Raw genomic sequence first — 19,638 nt, forward strand, 5'->3', positions numbered from 1 at the left:
CCAGCAATCACCCTTTGCAATGTCTACCTCTCTCCAGGTAGGCCACTTGCCTAAGTTGCACCATCTACCTCAATCCAGCAACTCCCGCCCCCGTTTCTCCTCCTTGGGGATTTCAGGGCCCACCATCCACTGTAGGGGAGTGTCACTTCAATGGGTCGCGGTATCCTAATTAACCAACTTACCGTGGACTTCGATTTGCGTATCCTCAAAGATAGTTCCCCTACCCAGTGCCGCTCATGGCACCTTCTCTGCTACTGATATCACGATCTGCTCCCCTGCCCACGTGGCTTCCCTACATTGGTCATCCCATGATGACATTTGTGGCAGTGACCACTTTCCAGTGACACTCTCGTTTCCCTGCTGCCACCAGGCAGACAGGCCCCTACGTTGGGCATTCCGCTGAGCCAATTGGCCTTTATACGTGTCTGCCGTCCACTTTGACACCTCCCTCTTGTATTCCATTGATGTAGTCATTCGAGGTATCTCTGCCGCTCTTCTTCAAACTGCTGGCACTGCTGTCCCTTTAGCCACAGAGCCCCCTTGTCATCGGCCAGTACCGTGGTGGACCAAGGACATCGCAGTCGCTGTCCAGGACTGCAGACAGGCGCTGCAGCGATTTAAGCAACACCCCTCCCAGACCAACCTCCTCACTCTTAAGTATCTCCGCTTATGAAGCGGAGTAAAAAGGAATGCTGGGAGCACTATGTTTCCTCCCTGGGGACATATGCCTCTTTATCACAGGTTTGGTCAAAGCTCCGTAGCATTCTGGGCTGCCAGCAACAGTCTACTGTCCAGGGTCTGAACCTCCAAGGAGCTTTGTGCACTGATCCATTGGTCCTTGGGGAACACCTTGTGCCACACCTCGTGATGGCATCTTCATCTGCTTTCTACCCTCTTAACTTTCTCCAGCAGAAACACAGAGTTGAACAGACCCCTCTCCATTTCATCATGCACCACATTGAGCCCTATAATACACCTTCAGTTGAATGGGAATTGGTGCAGGCTCTTAGCTCTTCACAGCCACAGGGCCAGATTTCATTCACAATCAGATGATCCAACACTTAGACTTTCCCCAGAGGCAACAGCTCCTTAGGATCTTCAATTACATCTGGCTCACAGGTGCTTTTTTGTCACAGTGGTGGGACAGTATAGTTATGCCTGTCATTAAGCCTGGGAAAAACCCATTGTCTCTAGACAGTTACCGCCCCATTAGGCTTACGAATGTGCTTTGTAAACTGCTCGAAAGGATGGTCAACTCCATATTATATTGGGTACTCAAATCTTGGTCCCTTCATTGTGGCTTCTGGGCAGGGCGATCTCCAACTGACCATTTACTCTGATTGGAATCAGCCATCAGACAGACTTTTACTCACTGCCGGCACCTTGTCGTAGTTTTCTTTGACCGTAAGGTGTATGACATGGCTTGATGCTGTCACGTTTTAGTTACCCTCCATGACTGGGGCTTCCGTGTTCCCCTTCCAATTTTTATCCACGAGGTTTTATCTTACTGTCTCTTCCGGGTTCAAGTTGGCAATTCACTCAGCACCCCTCAGATTCAGGAGAATGGTATCCCACAGGGTTCTGTGCTAAGTGTCACACTCTCCCTCATTGCCATAAATGGGCTTGTGACCTCTGTTGGGCCTCTGGTTACTCCGGTGTTGTACGTTGATGATTATTGCATCTGGTGCAGCTCCCACTCGGTGGTGTCTGCTGAGTGCCAGCTCCAACATGACATCCGATGGGCCTCTGCATGGACCACTGTCCATGGCTTCCAGTTTTCCCCCTCCAAAATGCGGGTTAGCACAGTCCCGTTTCTTGGGCCTTATTTTTTATAAGAAGCTGACCGGACTGCCCCACATTCGCCACCTAGACTATATGCATGCGAAAGCTTAATACTCTCCGCCTCCTGGCCCACACATCTTGGGGTGCAGATTGTTCCACTGTTCTCCATCTTTACCATGCTCTGGTCTTGTACAGACTCGATTATTGTAGTCAGGTTTATGATTCAGCAGCTCCTTCCACTTTGAAACTCCTTGACCCTGTCCATCATTGTGGGGTGCGTCTGGCTATTGGTGCCTTTCGCACTAGTCCTGTTAATAGTCTCCTCACAGAAGCAGGGATTCCCCCTCTACATATCTGATGGAGCCAACTCCTTGTTCCTTACACAGTCACCATTCACCAATTCCCTGACCATCCTATGTACCCTATGCTCTTCACCAATGAGGGATGTCTCCCTCATAACACCCGCCCGCAGGTGGGATTGCTGATTGGCAAGCGTCTCACTACCCTCTGCCATGATCTCCATATGCACTTCATTGGACTGCGCCCCATGTCTTTCCTCCCATACCACCACCCCCCACCCCCTTCCCTGGGCGATGCCTAGACCTTGGATTAGGACCGATCTCTTTCAGGGTCCTAAGGTCTCTGTTGCTCCTATGGTTTACCGGTCTCATGTATGTGCCATCCTTGCAGAGTTCCAGGGTGCCACCATCTTTTACTCTGATGGTTCTAAGACTACTGATAAGGTAGGATACGCTTTCACATCTCCTACCGGCTTCGAGCACCATTTGTTGCCAGGATCACGTAGTGTCTTTACAGCAGAGCTTCTAGCCACTCACAGGGCCCTCCTTTTTGTTTCTCAGGCCTCCCTCCATAGTGTTTTAATTTGTTCTAACTCCATGAGCAGCCTGCAGGCTATCGATCAATGCTACTCATGTCACCCCTTGGTCTCTGCCATCCATGACCTTCTCACTGCCCTTGAGCATTCCGCCTGTTCAGTCATCTTTCTTTGGGTCTCAAGTCATGTGGTAATCCCAGGGAATGAATTGGCTGACCATTTGGATTGAGCAGCAGATACCCCCATTTCCTTTCACGATTCCAGCTGTGGATATGCGGATCTACATCAAATCTCTCTTTGCCCAACAGTTGAATGTCATCTGGAGCACTACTGCTCATAGTAATAAACTCCACACAATCAAGGAGTCTACTGCAGTGTGGGGTATTTCTTTCCACCTCTCTTGGAAGGAGTCCACAGTGTTACGCCATTTACGCCTTGGCCATACCCGGCTCACCCATTGCTTCCTCCTATGTAACGACCCACTCCCACAATGTGGTTGTGGCGACAGACTGACAATATCTCACATATTGGTAGCATGTCCCCTTCTTTTCACTCTTTGTTCTAAGTATAGTTCCCCCTCCCCCTGTGGGTCCAAGGTTTAGAATAGGCGCAAGAAATATCTGCCTGTCGTACGAGGCGACTAAAAGGAGTTTCACACGTTTCTGCCTTTATGTGATGGTCTCCTGTAGGGTTTGACCTCCATTCTTCAAAATTTTCCCAAAGAGCAAGCCAATTGGGGAAGGGCGCCTTACAAGCTGCATCGTGCCAATTGTGCATCGAGATATTTAGCCCACTTTCTCATCGTCGCATTGCAGTCCTGCTCATTCTCCATCTCTTGGGCTAGGACACCTTCCTGGGTGTGTTTTCCACCATGCACTATGCAGTGTCGATTTCTGCATCGACGAAGACCATGAACTTCTTTGCACCTGATACCCAGCACGGTAGCCAGTCCGTTGTGGTGGGGCTGCCATGTACCCTGTTGGTTGTAGACCCTTGACCACACAGTGATCGCTCTGCTCATGCCTGTGCCGTTAACTCTACATGTATGCCCTGGGGCATTGGTACTCCCGGCAATGGCCATCCTGCCAGGTGGCATTTGCTGCTGCTGGGTAGCGCCCGTGGGAAGGGCCGCTGGTCGGAGTGGGTGGCATCAGGGCGGATGACATGCAATGAAGTGTAGTCCATCATCTCTCACTGGCGGTGAAACACCAGCAGCCCTTAAGCGATCACGAGCTCAATTCAACACACAGAAGTATGACCCCAAATCGTTCCCCTCTCTGGCCACACCATGGGAGGAACGCCAGGCTAAGGATGGCAGCAAAGCTTATTCACCCCAGTACCTCGTATGTATGAGAGTTGATTGGGAATCTTTCATGACGATGAAGCCTCAGTTTTATGTTGAGCATTTAGAGGACAAGTTTGGGGAGGTGGAGGGCTTGTCCAAAATGAGATCTGGGTCAGTTTTGATCAAAACAGCGTCCTCTGCCCAGTCACGGGAGTTACTTGCTTGTGACAAGCTAGGGCATGTTTCTGTTTCCCCCATCAGTGTGAAATACAGGTGTTAATTACAACTACTGATAAACTGGAAGTTTCTGAATCTTGTAACAAACAAAATATTTAGGAATTTACTCAAGTTCAGGGTAAATATGAACAATAGAGACCAAAACATGGACTGAGAGATGTTAACAGGGGATGGGAGGATAGTGAGACGTGAATGTTGGGGAAGTGTGAAGCAACATGAGTAGCGCCGATGGCGATTAAGTTAGGTGTCACAGTGTGATGTGCAAGTGACAGTGACCATAGACAAATGTATAAATAACATTTAACATGTAACTTACTTTTAATTTAGTGAAATACTTAATGCATTAGTAATGTAAATAGTGCAGTACACTCACTTACCACTATATTCAATACTACTGATGATTAAATGTGTGATATTGTGAGCACAGACCAGCATCATTTTGCCTGTATGGACTCCCATTAGTCACCAGTTTTAAATATAAAATTGAGCCATTATCCCCTAGATAGTTTTACGCATTATAGCACCCATTAAAGCAATCTTCACCTATTAGCACAGGGGGAAATTACCTATTGTTCATCATCATCATCATCATTTAAGACTGATTATGCCTTTCAGCGTTCAGTCTGGAGCATAGCCCCCTTATAAAATTCCTCCATGATCCCCTATTCAGTGCTAACATTGGTGCCTCTTCTGATGTTAAACCTATTACTTCAAAATCATTCTTAACCGAATCCACTTACCTTCTCCTTGGTCTGTCCTGACGCCTCCTACCCTCTACTGCTGAACCCATGAGAGTCTCTTGGGTAACCTTACTTCTCCCATGCGTGTAACATGACCCCACCATCTAAGCCTGTTCGGCCTGACTGCTACATCTATAGAGTTCATTCCCAGTTTTTCTTTGATTTCCTCATTGTGGACACTCTCCTGCCATTGTTCCCATCTACTAGTACCTGCAATCATTCTAGCTACTTTCATATCTGTAACCTCAGCCTTGTTGGTAAGGTAACCTGAATCCACCCAGCTTTCGCTCCCATACAACAAAGTTGGTCGAAAGATTGAACGGTGCACAGATAACTTAGTCTTGGTACTGACTTCCTTCTTGCAGAAGAGAGTAGATCGTAGCTGAGCACTCACTGCATTAGCTTTGCTACACCTCGCTTTCAGTTCTTTCACTATGTTGTCATCCTGTGAGAATATGCATCCTAAGTACTTGAAACCGTCCACCTGTTCTAACTTTGTTCCTCCTATTTGGCACTCAATCCGTTTATATTTCTTTCCCACTGATTTGTTCCTCCTATTTGGCACTCAATCCGTTTATATTTCTTTCCCACTGACATTACTTTCGTTTTGGTGATGCTAATCTTCATACGCTAGTCCTTACATTTCTGATCCAGCTCTGAAATATTACTTTGCAAACTTTCAGTCGAATCTGCCATCACGACTAAGTCATCTGCATATGCAAGACTGCTTATTTTGTGTTCACCTATCTTGACCTCACCCAGCCAGTCTATTGTTTTAAACATATGATCCATAAATAATATGAACAACAGTGGAGACAGGTTGCACCCTTGTCTTACCCCTGAAACTACTCTGTACCATGAACTCAATTTACCGTCAACTCTAACTGCTGCCTGACTATCCATGTAAAGACCTTTAATTGCTTGCAAAAGTTTGCCTCCTATTCCATAATCTCATAGAACTGACAAAAACTTCCTCCTAGGAACCCGTTCATATGCCTTTTCTAGATCTATAAAACACAGATACAATTCCCTATTCCACTCGTAACACTTCTCCATTATTTGCCGTAAGCTAAAGATCTGGTCCTGACAACCTCTAAGAGGCCTAAACCCACACTGATTTTCATCCAATTGGTCCTCAACTAATACTCGCACTTTCCTTTCAACAATGCCTGAGAAGATTTTATCAACAACGCTGATTAAAGAGATACCTCTGTAGTTATTACAATCTTTTCTGTTTCCATGTTTAAAGATTGGTGTGATTACTGCTTTTGTCCAGTCTGATGGAACCTGTCCCGACTCCCAGGCCATTTCAATTATCCTGTGTAGCCATTTAAGACCTGACATTCCACTGTATTTGATGAGTTCTGACTTGATTTCATCCACCCGAGCTGCTTTATTGCACTGCAATCTATTGACCATTTTCTCCACTTCCTTAAATGTGATCCTATTTCCATCATCATTCCTATCCCAATTCTACCTCGAAATCTGAAACGTTACTGATCGTATTTTCACCTACATTGAGCAGCTCTTCAAAATATTCCCTCCATCTGCCCCAGACATCCACAGGATTCACCAGCAGTTTTCCTGACATATCCAAAATACTTGTCATTTCCTTCTTACCTCCCTTTCTAAGACTGCTAATTACACCCCAGAATGGTTTTCCAGCAGCTTGACCCATAGTCTCCTACCTGTTTCCAAAGTCTTCCCAAGGTTTCTTCTTGGATGCTGCAAGTATCTGTTTGGCTTTATTTCTTTCTTCAACATAAATTTCTCTGTCTACCTGAGTTATAGTATGTAGCCATTTTTGATACGCCTCCTTTTTCCTTTTACAGGCTGCCTTGACTGTGTCATTCCACCAAGCTGTTTGCTTCATCCTACTTTTACACACTACTGTTCCAAGACATTCTTTAGCCACTTCTAGTACTGTGTCCCTGTACCTTGTCCATTCCTTTTCCAATGACTGTAATTGACTACATTCAACTAACTAGTACCTTTCTGAGATCGCTGTTACGTACTTCTGCCTGATTTCCTTATCCTGAAGTTTCTCCACTCTTATCCTCCTACATATGGACCTGACCTCCTGCACTTTCAGCCTCACAATCCCAACTTCATTGCAGATTAAATAATGATCAGTGTCATCAAAGAATCACCTGAATACACGTGTGTCCCTCACAGCCTTCCTGAATTCCTGATCTGTTATTATATAGTCAATGACAGATCTGGTTCCCCTGCTTTCCCAAGTATACTGGTGAATGTTCTTATGTTTCAAAAAGGACTTTGTGATTACTAAGCCCATACTGGCACAGAAATCCAAGAGTTGTTTCCCATTCCTGTTGGCCTCGATATCCTCTCCAAATTTACCCCTAACCTTTTCATATCCTTCTGTTCGATTTCCAATCCTGGCGTTAAAATCACCCATGAGCAGAACACTGTCCTTGCCCTTTACTCTAACAACTACATCACTGAGTGCCTCATAAAAACTATCCATCTTATCTTGATCTGTCCCTTCACAATGCGAATATACTGACACAATCCTAATTTTCTTGCTATACACTGTCAAATCTATCCACATCAGTTGTTCGTTTACATACCTTATTGCAACTACCCTGGGTTCCATTTCTTTCCTGATGTAAAGCCCTACACCCCATTGTGCCATTCCTGCTTTGACTCCTGACAGGTAGACCTTGTATTCTCCCACTTCCTCTTCTTTCTCACCCCTTACCCGAATGTCACTAACAGCTAAAACGTCCAGCCCCATCTTACTTGCAGCCTCTGCCAGCTCTACCTTCTTCTCAGAGTAGCCTCCATTGATATTAATAGCTCCTCATCTCATTACCATTTGTTTGCCAAGTCGTATCTTAGGAGTCCCTGGTTTGTCAGTTAGAGGTGGGACTCCGTCACCTCCAAAGGTCCGAGGTATTTTGCTCTGATTGTTGCCAGCATCATATTTAAAGTATCGGGGAAGCAGATTGCTAGCCTTACTTGCCCTGAGTCCCATTGAGTTTTACCCCTAACGGTTGAGGGACTAACCGGTGAATTTGATAATCTTTGCCGTATGAGCACAAAGGTGACCACGACTCAGAATATGTCCAAGATGCCCAGCCTTATTCCAAAGTAACTGGTATCCCGACTGTCGGGACCACTTACTTGGCCACTCATACGTTACCCGTGGTTCATGAACTAGGACATGACTACAGGAACCCTGTTTCAAATCATTATTAGAAGAGCTTTCTCCATTTTGGCTATGGGGAGAACAGCATAATTTTGCCCATGTGAATAAGTCTTGTGACATTTCACTGCTGTATGTTGCAGCTTTTGAATAATGAGTTGTAGGTAAAAAGGATGTGTTAAGTCAACATGCTGGCAGTGTGAGATGAAGGCTGTATTCTTTGTTAGAAATAATGATTATGAAGTAAATAAGAGATTAATTTATGTTGACTGTATTGCCTTATATAAACTGTTCATAATAATTATTACCAGAATCATCAAAAGTGATTGTATATATCTTTTCATTATATCTTACACCATTAACTGAATAAAACCGAACTAACTTGGTTGTGGTTGTCAGCTCATTATTCTTTCATTTAATTATGCTGCAATAGAGTTGGTGTAAAAAGTGATCCACATTAAAAAATTTCTTGGAAAATAACAAATAATTTCCAAGTATATTGTGTAACTCATCTCATAAGATTATGTAGTGCTGAAATTATTACTTGCATGAAACAATTTCTAGGACAATAGCCCAAATCAAGGGGAAGAAGAGGACCCAGAGCTTGCTCGTTATCTGAACCGAGCTTATTGGGAAAAGCGACAGAATGAAGACTCATCTGGTCCATCTACCAGTGCAAGCTCTGAACGCAGCAGTCCACGCCCTGGACAGCAGCCTTCTGCACCAAGTCCTAGGATAGTAAGTCATCAGACTTAATGGTTGTCTAAGAGTACATCTCTGGCAGATATAGGAAACTTTAAACCTTCTGAATAGAAAATATTCTTTCGATTATTGTATGGAAATATAAATTTCATCTAGAAATTATTCTGTATATTTAATTACTGTTGCAGTTATGTTACAAATTCTTTGCTGTATGCAATGTAGCAGCAGTAGCCAGTTAACAAAAGTTTTTTACACAATTTTGTTGCTGCTATCACAACACCATTGTTTGCCAGCATCAGCTTTATAAGTGTATGATTTATAACTTCTTTAAAATCCAAAAGTTATATCAATAAGCAGCTTGAGACAAATTTGTTCTTTTGAAATTATCAGTTCTAACAATTCTTTTCATCACTATTAGAATAGTTATATTTTGAGCTTTACAATTCATTTCTTCGTATGTGGTTGAATCTTTAATAAATAAACAGGTAATCTGTTATTACTAGAGAGCAGGTCTTTAGAAAAACAAGTTATCTTAGGACAGTGAATCTTTGTGGAAAGATTTGTAAGAACATGCAGAAGAGAAATAATGAATAAACAATTGTAAGAAAAATATTTTAATTTTTGCCTGAGAAGGTAACATTCAATTGTTGACAGCACTTTTTTAATGGCGTACCATGGCAGTTGTCCTGACACAAGTCATGCACTGCTTGAAAGATGCACATTGCATCCAGCATTCTCAGCTATGGCAACAGTAAATTCTTGAACAATTTGTGGCATAATTGGCTATTCGCCTTGCCCAGGAGCAATTCCCAAATCACTAGTTAATTCCAAGTTCCAAATCATGTCTTTCAACCACAGTGTGGAAAAAGAACCTCTCCATATTCCTGCAGTTCATCAATACTCACAAAAAAAGCAGCACTATTGCTGTCGTTTCGATACAGCAGCTTTGCGAGTAAAATCTTGCTCACCTTGTCCAGACCCATGTTGACAGGCTGCAACAATGCACGCTGATGCTTTATTTCAACCCAGCATCACCAATTCTCATACCTAATGGCAAGTGGCAAGTCATGGCACTAACACTACTATCAGTGGAAACCTGTAGTGCACAGTCTGTACCACATTCCTATAAAATTGGTGACCAGCAGTAATTAGTTCACTGTCTACATTGGCCCCCAAAAGTTGTTGTAGCCACCTTATACATGGGTTGTCACTAATAGTTCTGCACTTCAAAAATTTTTGCAGAATTTGACTCAACTTTTCCACTAATTCTTCCCTCTCTTGTCACTTTCGTTATTCCTTCTTTCCTTCGTTCCTTCCTCTGTCTGACCCTTTGTATCAACTTGAGTTTTAATTGATTGATATTTTTCTTTAATTCTTTTCCATCGTTATTCATGCTTCTGGGTAGTTCAGATAGCTTGAAAATTAATTTCCCAGATCTAACACGGTGAGTGTGGCGGCTTTGTCTATTTGTGTTTCTTCTTTAATTTTATGCCATCATTTTGTATGTTTCAGCAACAGAAACAGGAAAATGGTGAACCAGATTCTCAAATTGAGGAATTTGTGGGTGCTCTAAAAAGCCAAGTGGAAATATTTGTGAACCGCATGAAATCAAACTCAAGTCGTGGGCGTAGCATTGCTAATGACAGCTCCGTGCAAACGCTTTTTATGAATATTACAGCTATGCATTCTCAACTTCTGCGATATATTCAACAACAAGATGACAGCAGAGGTAAGTTACTGACGTACGACAATATCTTTGTTACACACTGAACTGAGGTGCCATCAGTCATGCTAAAGATGCAGATTCCCCCCCACCCTCTGTTCCTCACATATGACATAAATGGTTTATTTTATTATTATTATGTTCTATTTTTAAGTAAAAGCTATATTGTGTGAAAAGAGAATAGAACAAATATCTCTGTTCATGATACAGTATGACCAGAATGATAATGGGTTGTAAATGTAACAAATTATAACATTCATTAGGCATCAGACACTCTGCCAACAGTCTCACAGCTCATACAGTCAAATCCTTACAAGCTAGATGATCACCAAGAGGTGTATTTTTCTGTAGTTACTTAACAAGTTTTTATGATTGAAATACTTGTGATCCCTCTTTGTGGCTTCTTCTACAGTCCTTGACATGGACTTGTAGTGTATAGTGATTGTATTCAGCCATCTGCACCTATAAATATATTAGCAATTTGGCTTTCAAAATTACTATATCTTAATGGTTCACAATGACTGTTTAGTCTTTGAGTGTAATTTTGCAAGGGTACCACGTTGTGCTTGCAATTACAATTAAAAATTGGCCTACTGGTCATTACATTTGTTATATTTAACGTGAGTTTTGGCCCAACATTTATTTATTATGACCTTCTGTTGCACTGATACACTATTCAGTTGTGACGTATTTTTGGGGGAAATATGCTCGTTTTTCTTTTTGAGGAATTTTAATGAGAGTGGGCATTGGTTTATGCATCTTTGTGGTCTGACATTATACCACTCTTCTGAAAAACTTGTGTATTACTGACATAACCTTCTAAAATATTAGTATGTAATATATGTTAATGACTTACTACAGAATGTACTAAACAGCCCTGAAGCAGTTTTACTTTGCTAATGACTAGAGTGTAAGTGGCATTGGTGCACCAGCATTGTTGTTAAATGACTTGAGGTTGCATTTCATCACATGATGTTACGTATGTTACTTACTATGTTACATGAGTACCTCACATGTTGGATGAAAAACGCTGCCCATAAAATTTAGAGTAGGTTTTTCTGTTTGTAATAAACTACAAAAAAGACTACGTAATCATGTTGTATCAATGATATAAGCAAAATTTAATGTGGCAGTGTCGAGTGCATCAAACTGTATTCCAGCAATTTAACTATTTATTTATATTTTCAAAATGTGTTTAATGTGACTTGGATGTTTTGGAGACAGATTATGAAGTCTTGGGCATTGAATCTCATTTTTCATAATTCTATTAGTTGAGAAAATTAAATCTTAGTAACAATGCTCGAGAAACTAAATCTTGAAGTGCAGCAACACAAATTCTGCTACCACAGTATATTCCAGAGTGGCTAGTCCATCATGTAGTCACTGTATAGAAATTTACCCACTACAGTGCACCATGAATCAGGCACATCACTGGCTGTTGTTACATTGTTATTGTGTGCCATGGTGTACTCATAAATGTGAGTATTAATACGGAATAAAACCTTGGTGTAGTATCTTGATCTTGGAAGGATGCACTTTGCTTTTATAAATAATTTCCCTTCTGTAGCAGTCTTCATCAAACATTGCAATAACAGATACAGTTTGTTAAACTGTCCAGTAGTGTCCTTGTGATTATTCTTTACTTAATATTGCAATATTCAGCCAACCAATACCTGAGTCTTCCTCTGCTAACCGGAAAGGTTCGAAAAAGTCTGACAAAGGCAAAGGGTCTTCTCCTTCGCTGACTTGATGATAACCTTCGACAATGTCGCCACGCTCACCCAGCCGGTCTGTATTGCCAGTGCACACCACCAACCATTTTACTGCGTTGGAAACAGAAGAAAGCCAACACTTCTGTAGACCTCTTGGAGCAGGATCCTCCTGTCTCTGTGCCCTGTGGCAGTGAGTATTCGTAGGCTGGCTCTTGGCAGCTGCCAAGGTGACATCCCTTCATTTTTTCCCCATCATGACTCTCCTCCAATGGAATGTTTGTGGCCTTCAATCCAACAAAGAGGATTTATGGCTGCTTTTAGAATCGCGTTGTCCACTTGTTCTCTGCCTTCAGGAAACAAAATTGCATCCTAATTTTGAGCTTTTGCATTTCTTCCCTGTCCGTTTTGACCTTCACCTCTAGGTCAGCATTCCATCTCATGGGGGAGTCATGCTGCTCATGCGGTATGATGATCATAGTCAACCTATCTCCCTGACTATGTGGATTCAAGCTGTTGCAGTTCACCTTTTCCTTCCTCGCTTGACCTTTTCCCTTTGTACTGTGTACATTCCAGGGCAGGCTTCCTCCAGCTTACTGGGCAGCTCCCTTACCCCTTTCTGCTGCTTAGTGACTTTAATGCGCACCATCCCCTTTGGGGTTCTCCCAGAAGCTGTCGGAGAGATGGCCTCCTGGCTTACCTCAGTCAGCTTAACCTCATCTGCCTTAGCATGGGAGCACCCACGTTCCTTTCAGACACCACACACATCTATTCCCATTTCAACTTATCCTTGCACACTGCCCAACTTGCCCATCATCTCCAATGGTCTGCTCTCTCTGACACATACGCGAGTGACTATTTCCCGTGTGCTACCCATTTGCTGTCTCGTACCTCCACGTGCATGCACACCCAAATGGCAACTTACTAAGGCCAACTAGAGGCTTTACTCCTCCATGGTGACCTTTGATGAACAAGATTTCCCCAGTTGTGATGACCAGGTGGAATACCTTACAAACATTAACCTTACTGCTGCAGAACGTTCCCTTTTGTCGCACATCCTCTTTACCATACCGTGTCCTGGTCCCTTGGTGAACTGAGGCATGCCGTGATGCAATTTTCATGCGGAGACGTGATCTCAGCATTTTTAACCATCAGCCGATGATTGCAAACTGCATTTATTGTAAGCAGATGGGTGCACAGTGTTGTCGCATTCTTCGGGATAGCAAAAAAGCTAGTTGGATTTCATATACTAGTTCTTTCTAACAGTTCCACTCCCTCTTCTATAGTGTGTACCAACTTCTGACAGCTCTCTGGGACTGAGATCCATTCCCCAATTTCTGGTCTGACAGTAGCAGATAATACCATCGTGGAACCTACTGCTATCTCCAACACCTTGGGCCACCATTTTGCAGAGATTTCGAGCTCCTCCCACTGTCGCCCTTCCTTCCTCCATTGGAAATGAACGGAGGCGGCTTGGGCGATACCCTTCTCTTCTCAGAATCGTGTGTGCTACAATGCTGCCTTTATTACGAGAGAGCTAGATCATGTTCTCACTTCATCCCGATCCTCTGACCCATGGCCAGATGCTGTTCACATTCAGATGTTGCAGCACATTTCTCTTGTGGGAAAATCACTTTGTTTCATTTGTACAACCGCATCTGGGCAGAGGGCATGTTTCCCAAATGCTGGCATGAAGCCACTGTCATAGCCATATCTAAGCCCAGTTAGGACAAACACCTTCCTTGTAGCTACTGCCCCATTTCTCTCACCAGCTGTGTTTGCAACGTGATGGAACATAGGATTCATGCCCGACAGGTATTGTGGCTAGAGTCTTGCCATTTTATAACCACTGCACATTGTGTATTTCGAGCACAGCGTTCTGCAGTTGACATCTCGTCACATTGTTCACCCATGGCGTGAATGGTTTTCTGCAGAAATCCCAGACTGTGGCCATGTTTTTTGATTTGGAGAAAGCCTGTGACTTCTGCTGGAGGACTGGTAGCCTCCGTATTCTCTATATGTGGAGCTTCTGTGGTTGCCTGCTCCATTTCCTTCAGGAATTTTTAAAAGACCAAGTTTTCAAGGTACAAGTGGGTTGTGCCTTGTGAGGCACCTTTATCTAGGAAAACGATGTGCCTCAGGGTTCTTTCCGGGGCATCATCCTCTTTGCTTTTGCAAGTAACCCTATAATGGCCTGTGTCCCGCTGGGCATCTCTGGCTCCCTTTTTGTTGACAATTTTGCCATCCATTGCAGTTCTCCACAGACTTGTCTCATTTAGTGGTGTCTTCAGCATTGTCTCGATCATCTTTATTCATGGAACATCGACAAAGGCTTTTGTTTTTTCCAACAACAAAACCGTTTTATAAATTTCTGATGGCGCAATTGGTTTCTTCCACCGTCATTACATGTTGGGCCAGTCTGGGAACTATTTTATATGCATATGCATATATGTGCATGTGTTTTGCAAGTGTATTTGTCCTCTAGCTTGATAAAGGTTTTATTCTGAATGCTAGCAAGTTTTCTTTCTTTTTTGTGCGGACTTGTCGACGACTCAACACTTTTGATTTTTGGTGAGTGGCTTCCTTTACTCCTAAAATATTTTCATTCTACCAGAAGTTACCTGCGGTAACTAAACTGCACTATCAGCTATATGAGCAGACGGCTGAAACCAGAACATGTCATGGAAACAGAGCAACAGCAGATGCTCACAGAAGCGTCATGAAATCTCGGAACTATTTAATCATTGACCATGAAACTGAATGATTAACCCCCTCGGACTTTGCAGTTCATACCTGGGTACATTCTTGTCCCCAATAGTGAACAAACTTTGGTACAGAAAGGGATGAAATAGATAGTTATGAAACTCTGACAATTTACCTTGTGAAATAAAATGTCTACAACATGGCAGAAACGATTTTGAGTGCAGATTAAAGGTTTTTCTCTGTGGCAAAACACTTTCTGTGCCATAGATGAGTTGTTGAACTAAAATAAGCAGTAAATAATAGATCTGTAAATTGTCAGCATATAGCCATAGAAATATCTTTTTATTGTCTCTGTAATCTTTTGTTCGGTTGATACATTTCATATTGTAACATTCATCATGAATATGACCTACTAACTAAGTAACAAACTACGATAACTTTTGGCACATGATGTTAGCCGTTTTTACATGAAATGTTCCATAATTTGATAATATGAACCGGGCTATAGCCTTATCAGGGTATTATGAGTCAGATAAATCATAATTGCTATTTTTTCTCAATGTGTTAGTCAAAATTGCTTTCACTAAGCATCTATTTTTCCTGTCAGTGTATTACGAAGGACTTCAGGACAAGCTAGCACAAGTGAAAGATGCAAGAGCCGCTCTAGATGCATTGCGGGAAGAACACAGAGAGAAGCTGAGAAGGCAAGCAGAAGAAGCAGAGCGTATTAGACAACTCCAGATGGCTCACAAACTTGAAATAATGCGCAAGAAGAAACAAGAATATTTGCAGGTTTGTTTTATACTAAATTATATTTGAACTGAGCAACAACATTATGGAAGTATAGGGTTATTAGTGGTGGTGGTTGTTTTTGTTGTTAACTTTATTTTCATAGGACTAGAGGACTTTACAGAAATTACAAGGAACTAAATGGCAGAATTTCTTCTTTTGTAACATACAATGCTTGCTCTCAGTTAAGTTGTTTAAGCATTGCTACTTTCATCTTACTCCCAGTTATTATTGTAATGTATCAGCTTATTGTAAGTATACTAGCTCTTGGAGCAATATTTGAGTAAGAGGTAGAAGAGTAATAGTTAAATTACATAACCAGCACAAAGGTGACCTCTGGCAAGGATGTTTAATATTAAGATTTCTCAATTGTTGACATCTGTTTATTTGATTTGATTAATGCAGTTGGATGAAACCAACTGTGGTCTTCAGAATGAGATTTTCACTCTGCAGCAGTGTGTGCACTGATATGAAACTTCCTGGAAGATTAAAACTGTGTGCCTGACTGAGAGTCGAACTCAGGACCGTTGCCTTTCACGGGCAAGTGCTCTACCAACTGAGCTACCGAAGCACGACTCAGGCCCGGTACTCACACCTTTACTTCTGCCAGTATCTCGTCTCCTACCTTCCAAACTTTACAGAAGCTCTCCTGCGAACACCAGGTTTACCATGTTGCTTTGCACCACTCACACAATGGCTTCATAGCAGCCTCCAATGGTCCTTGATTTCATTGCAGGGGCTAATGGAGATTTCAGAGCTGCTTGGCTGTTTGAATAAATGCAGATGCTACGACCTTCATAGCACCTACATAAATTCTGCTCCATGCATACCCTGACAGTGGGTATTTTTCCTAGCATACCATTGCCAGCTTCCCTAGAGAAACTGCACACTCTAGACTAGGTTGTACCTCGTATACCCCAACTCCAGCACATTTGTCTGTTTACAATCTGTCAGTAAACCATACTGACTCCCACATGGTGTCTTGGGGTTCATTATTCCGCTGCTCCCAACTTCCAGTTGTTATGTTGAAAGTTTTATTGAAGCAGCTGAAAGTTATTGTACAAATAGCCAGCATTTTTCCCAACCATTGTTATATTTACTACATTCCCAATTTTGCTGTGGGATTTTGGATGTCCTAAAGGTATTCAGATATTTCCTATTTTTAACCTGTATATTGCTGTTACTGCCTCCACTGTAACCCATAGATGTAATGGCGGCATGTCCAGCAGTCTCCACCACAGCCATAAGTGTGTTGCTAATTTGGCAAGTTATGCCTAAGCAGGTCAATCTCTGCATATTGCAAACCCCCTTAGCAGCCACTATCTGTTCTACTTTATTCTGCCAGATTGTTGTTTTTGGTAATAAGTGGTGTATATCCAGCATGTATTCCTGGAGTTTAGACCCCAGTTTTTACCACAGGCTGTTTCAGTGCTCAAAAGAGCTCTTTCTGCCTTGAAACACACATTCTTTATAAGAGGTCCATGGCAGTTTTGTGTCCAGGATTACACCTAGACAGTTTACTACCCCGTCTACCGGCAGAGTTTTCTTGAGAAGCTTGAGATTCCAGTATGTGTACTGGATATGCTTCATCATGAATGGTACAACAGTTTTCTTGGGGGCTGACCCTTAGATATTATTTAGATATTATTTTGTGCAACAGTTTTGCACACTGTTCTGTGAACATTGTGCCATTATTGTAACAGTTACAAAATTTTCCAAGTGTTACCATGACTAAACCATCTGGATATCCTTGGTAAAAGTAGCCTCTAGTATTTAGGTCTACAATGAATTCATTCACCTCAAGATTCCGCACTAGTGTGGACAAAACCCCTCCTCGCAGACACCCCCGCAGTAGTGTGGACAAAACCCCTCCTCGCAGACACCCCCTTGTGGCGTTGATCATCACTTTCTCGTTCATCGTGGTGGCTTCTACCTTTCTTCCATTTAGCATATGGCAGTTTCAGCACCATGCTCTTCTGCAGATATAACCGTGGATTTGAATGTTGTACCTTAGTAACCCCCTCAATACCCAGTAAGATACCGAGAGCAATTTCCTGAAAGTGTAGAGCTTTTTTTTACCTTCCCAACAAGTTAGTGAAGTGCTGTTTCACATATTTGCGTAGTTGGTCTGCACATTGGTTTACATGTAGAGGAACTTCAGTTAAGCTCTTTTCTCTAACACACACAATAACTAGTTTTTATAATGCATTTAGAAGAAAGGAAGATAGACTGATCAGTCTCACATCCTTTGCCTTCGTATGATCAGTTCTTGCTGGCTCTGGAATGAAGGCAATGCTCACTGTCCTCCAAGCATTAGCAGTTATTCCTGCTGCTAGGCTGACCTAAACAGTCTACGTAGAAATGTAATTAATACCTCTTCTTGCATGTTGCAGTAGAGCTGGAAAGATTCCATTTGGGGCTGATGACATGAATGGTTAACACTCCACTATCCCCTAGATTCTTTTGAAATCAACACATTCTCTGGCAGATTTACGGTTTTTCCATGTTGATTAACTATAATCTCTTGGTCTGTGTCATGTGCCACAGTGTATTGAGGAAAGTGAGTTATGAAGAACACATCCAGTGTCCTAGCTCAAGCAGCTGTACCTTCCACTTCCTCATAGAATACCTTTCAGTATCATTGCTCATATTTAGTTTTAATTGTTGCCATCTGCTAGCAATGCCACAATTAAAACTAAATGTTAGAAATGGTTTTGAAAGAATCGATTGTGTGTCTAATTTGACATGCAAGTGAGAAAAACAATTTTCAGTGTTACCTGCTTAGGAAGACAAATAAATTTGTTCATTTTACATTAGCAGTCTGTTGCAGGAAACTATAGCTAGTTAGTGATCATTGATGATGCAATCCAAGACTCGCTTGTTGACACAGAATATGAAGCTGACATCATAGCATGTGAAGACTTTACAAACTCTTTGAAGTAGGTGATTCTGAAGGCAAAATACAGTGCTGAGGGCAGACATTTAGGTGGCACAGCAGACAGGTTAGGATGCATTCTGATGATTATACACATTCATGTAATTACAGTGTTAGACTGCCACTGATCAAATAGATATACTTTCTGATGACATTGAGCATTGGAATCTTTTCTGAGAACAATTCAGTTCCTCTGTCTACACATACCCAGACTTATTAACTATCAATAAATCTGTATGTCTTTAAGGGTATCTGGAGGGGGAACCCAAGAATTTGTTGCAAGCCATTGCTGTAACTGCAATTGATTATAAGCAAACCAAGGAAATTATAAGCAAACCAAGGAAATTTTATGTGGACATTATAGTGATAGAAATAGAATTATGCTGGTGCTTCTTAAGTAACTGGAAGATGTCACACCTGTAATATCTGATACCCCAGAATCTCTAAACCTTTTCGAATGCAGTAAGCACATTTAATTTTTGCAAGCAGTAGGCTTAAGATCACCCCTTAGATCCAAAGATACCTCATGCTTTCCTAGAAGGTATATGTTGTCACTGGATAATCCATGTAAAGAGGGAACAATTTTCAGAGGGGAACATCCTTAAATTAATAGATAAAGCCCTGTTGGTGCAAAAGATCGTTGGGGAACTTGCAGACCAATTAAAATTGCACTGTACAGAGCGGCTCTCAAATTTCTGAGTTATGACGTACAGAACACAGATCCATATTGTAGGTAGAAGCCTACTGTGTGTTTTGCAAACAGTGTGGTCACTGGATGCAAGAGTGTGAGAAGGTGAAGGGTGTTTATGACCACCTCAAAATTTTGAGATCCATTAGTAGGTGCTTTTTTTCCCTCAATGAGGGTCATTCAGTAAAAGACTGTAGAAAGAATGTCTCTGTTGAGAGAGAGAGAGAGAGAGAGAGAGAGAGAGAGAGAGAGAGAGAGAGAGAGAGAGAATCACAAATCAGTCTGCAGCGATTCAGAATTGCCTACTTCTTTGGCTACTCCTGCTGAACGAAATTCAGTTG

The 19,638-nt window shown here is 42.2% G+C and overlaps 1 protein-coding gene across 1 annotated transcript in view; it reads left to right on the plus strand.

Annotated features, from left to right (window-relative positions):
* Nucleotides 1–19,638, plus strand: part of LOC126335534 (hepatocyte growth factor-regulated tyrosine kinase substrate) — a 108,451-nt gene that overhangs the window by 77,890 nt on the left and 10,923 nt on the right. Inside the window, exons 10-12 of the mRNA XM_049998908.1 lie at nucleotides 8,613–8,786; nucleotides 10,263–10,479; nucleotides 15,493–15,677. Coding sequence (XP_049854865.1) covers nucleotides 8,613–8,786; nucleotides 10,263–10,479; nucleotides 15,493–15,677 — 576 coding nt within the window. The remainder of the gene's footprint in view (nucleotides 1–8,612; nucleotides 8,787–10,262; nucleotides 10,480–15,492; nucleotides 15,678–19,638) is intronic.

Source organism: Schistocerca gregaria, chromosome 2 (assembly GCF_023897955.1).
Source record: "Schistocerca gregaria isolate iqSchGreg1 chromosome 2, iqSchGreg1.2, whole genome shotgun sequence".
NCBI lineage: Eukaryota > Metazoa > Arthropoda > Insecta > Orthoptera > Acrididae > Schistocerca > Schistocerca gregaria.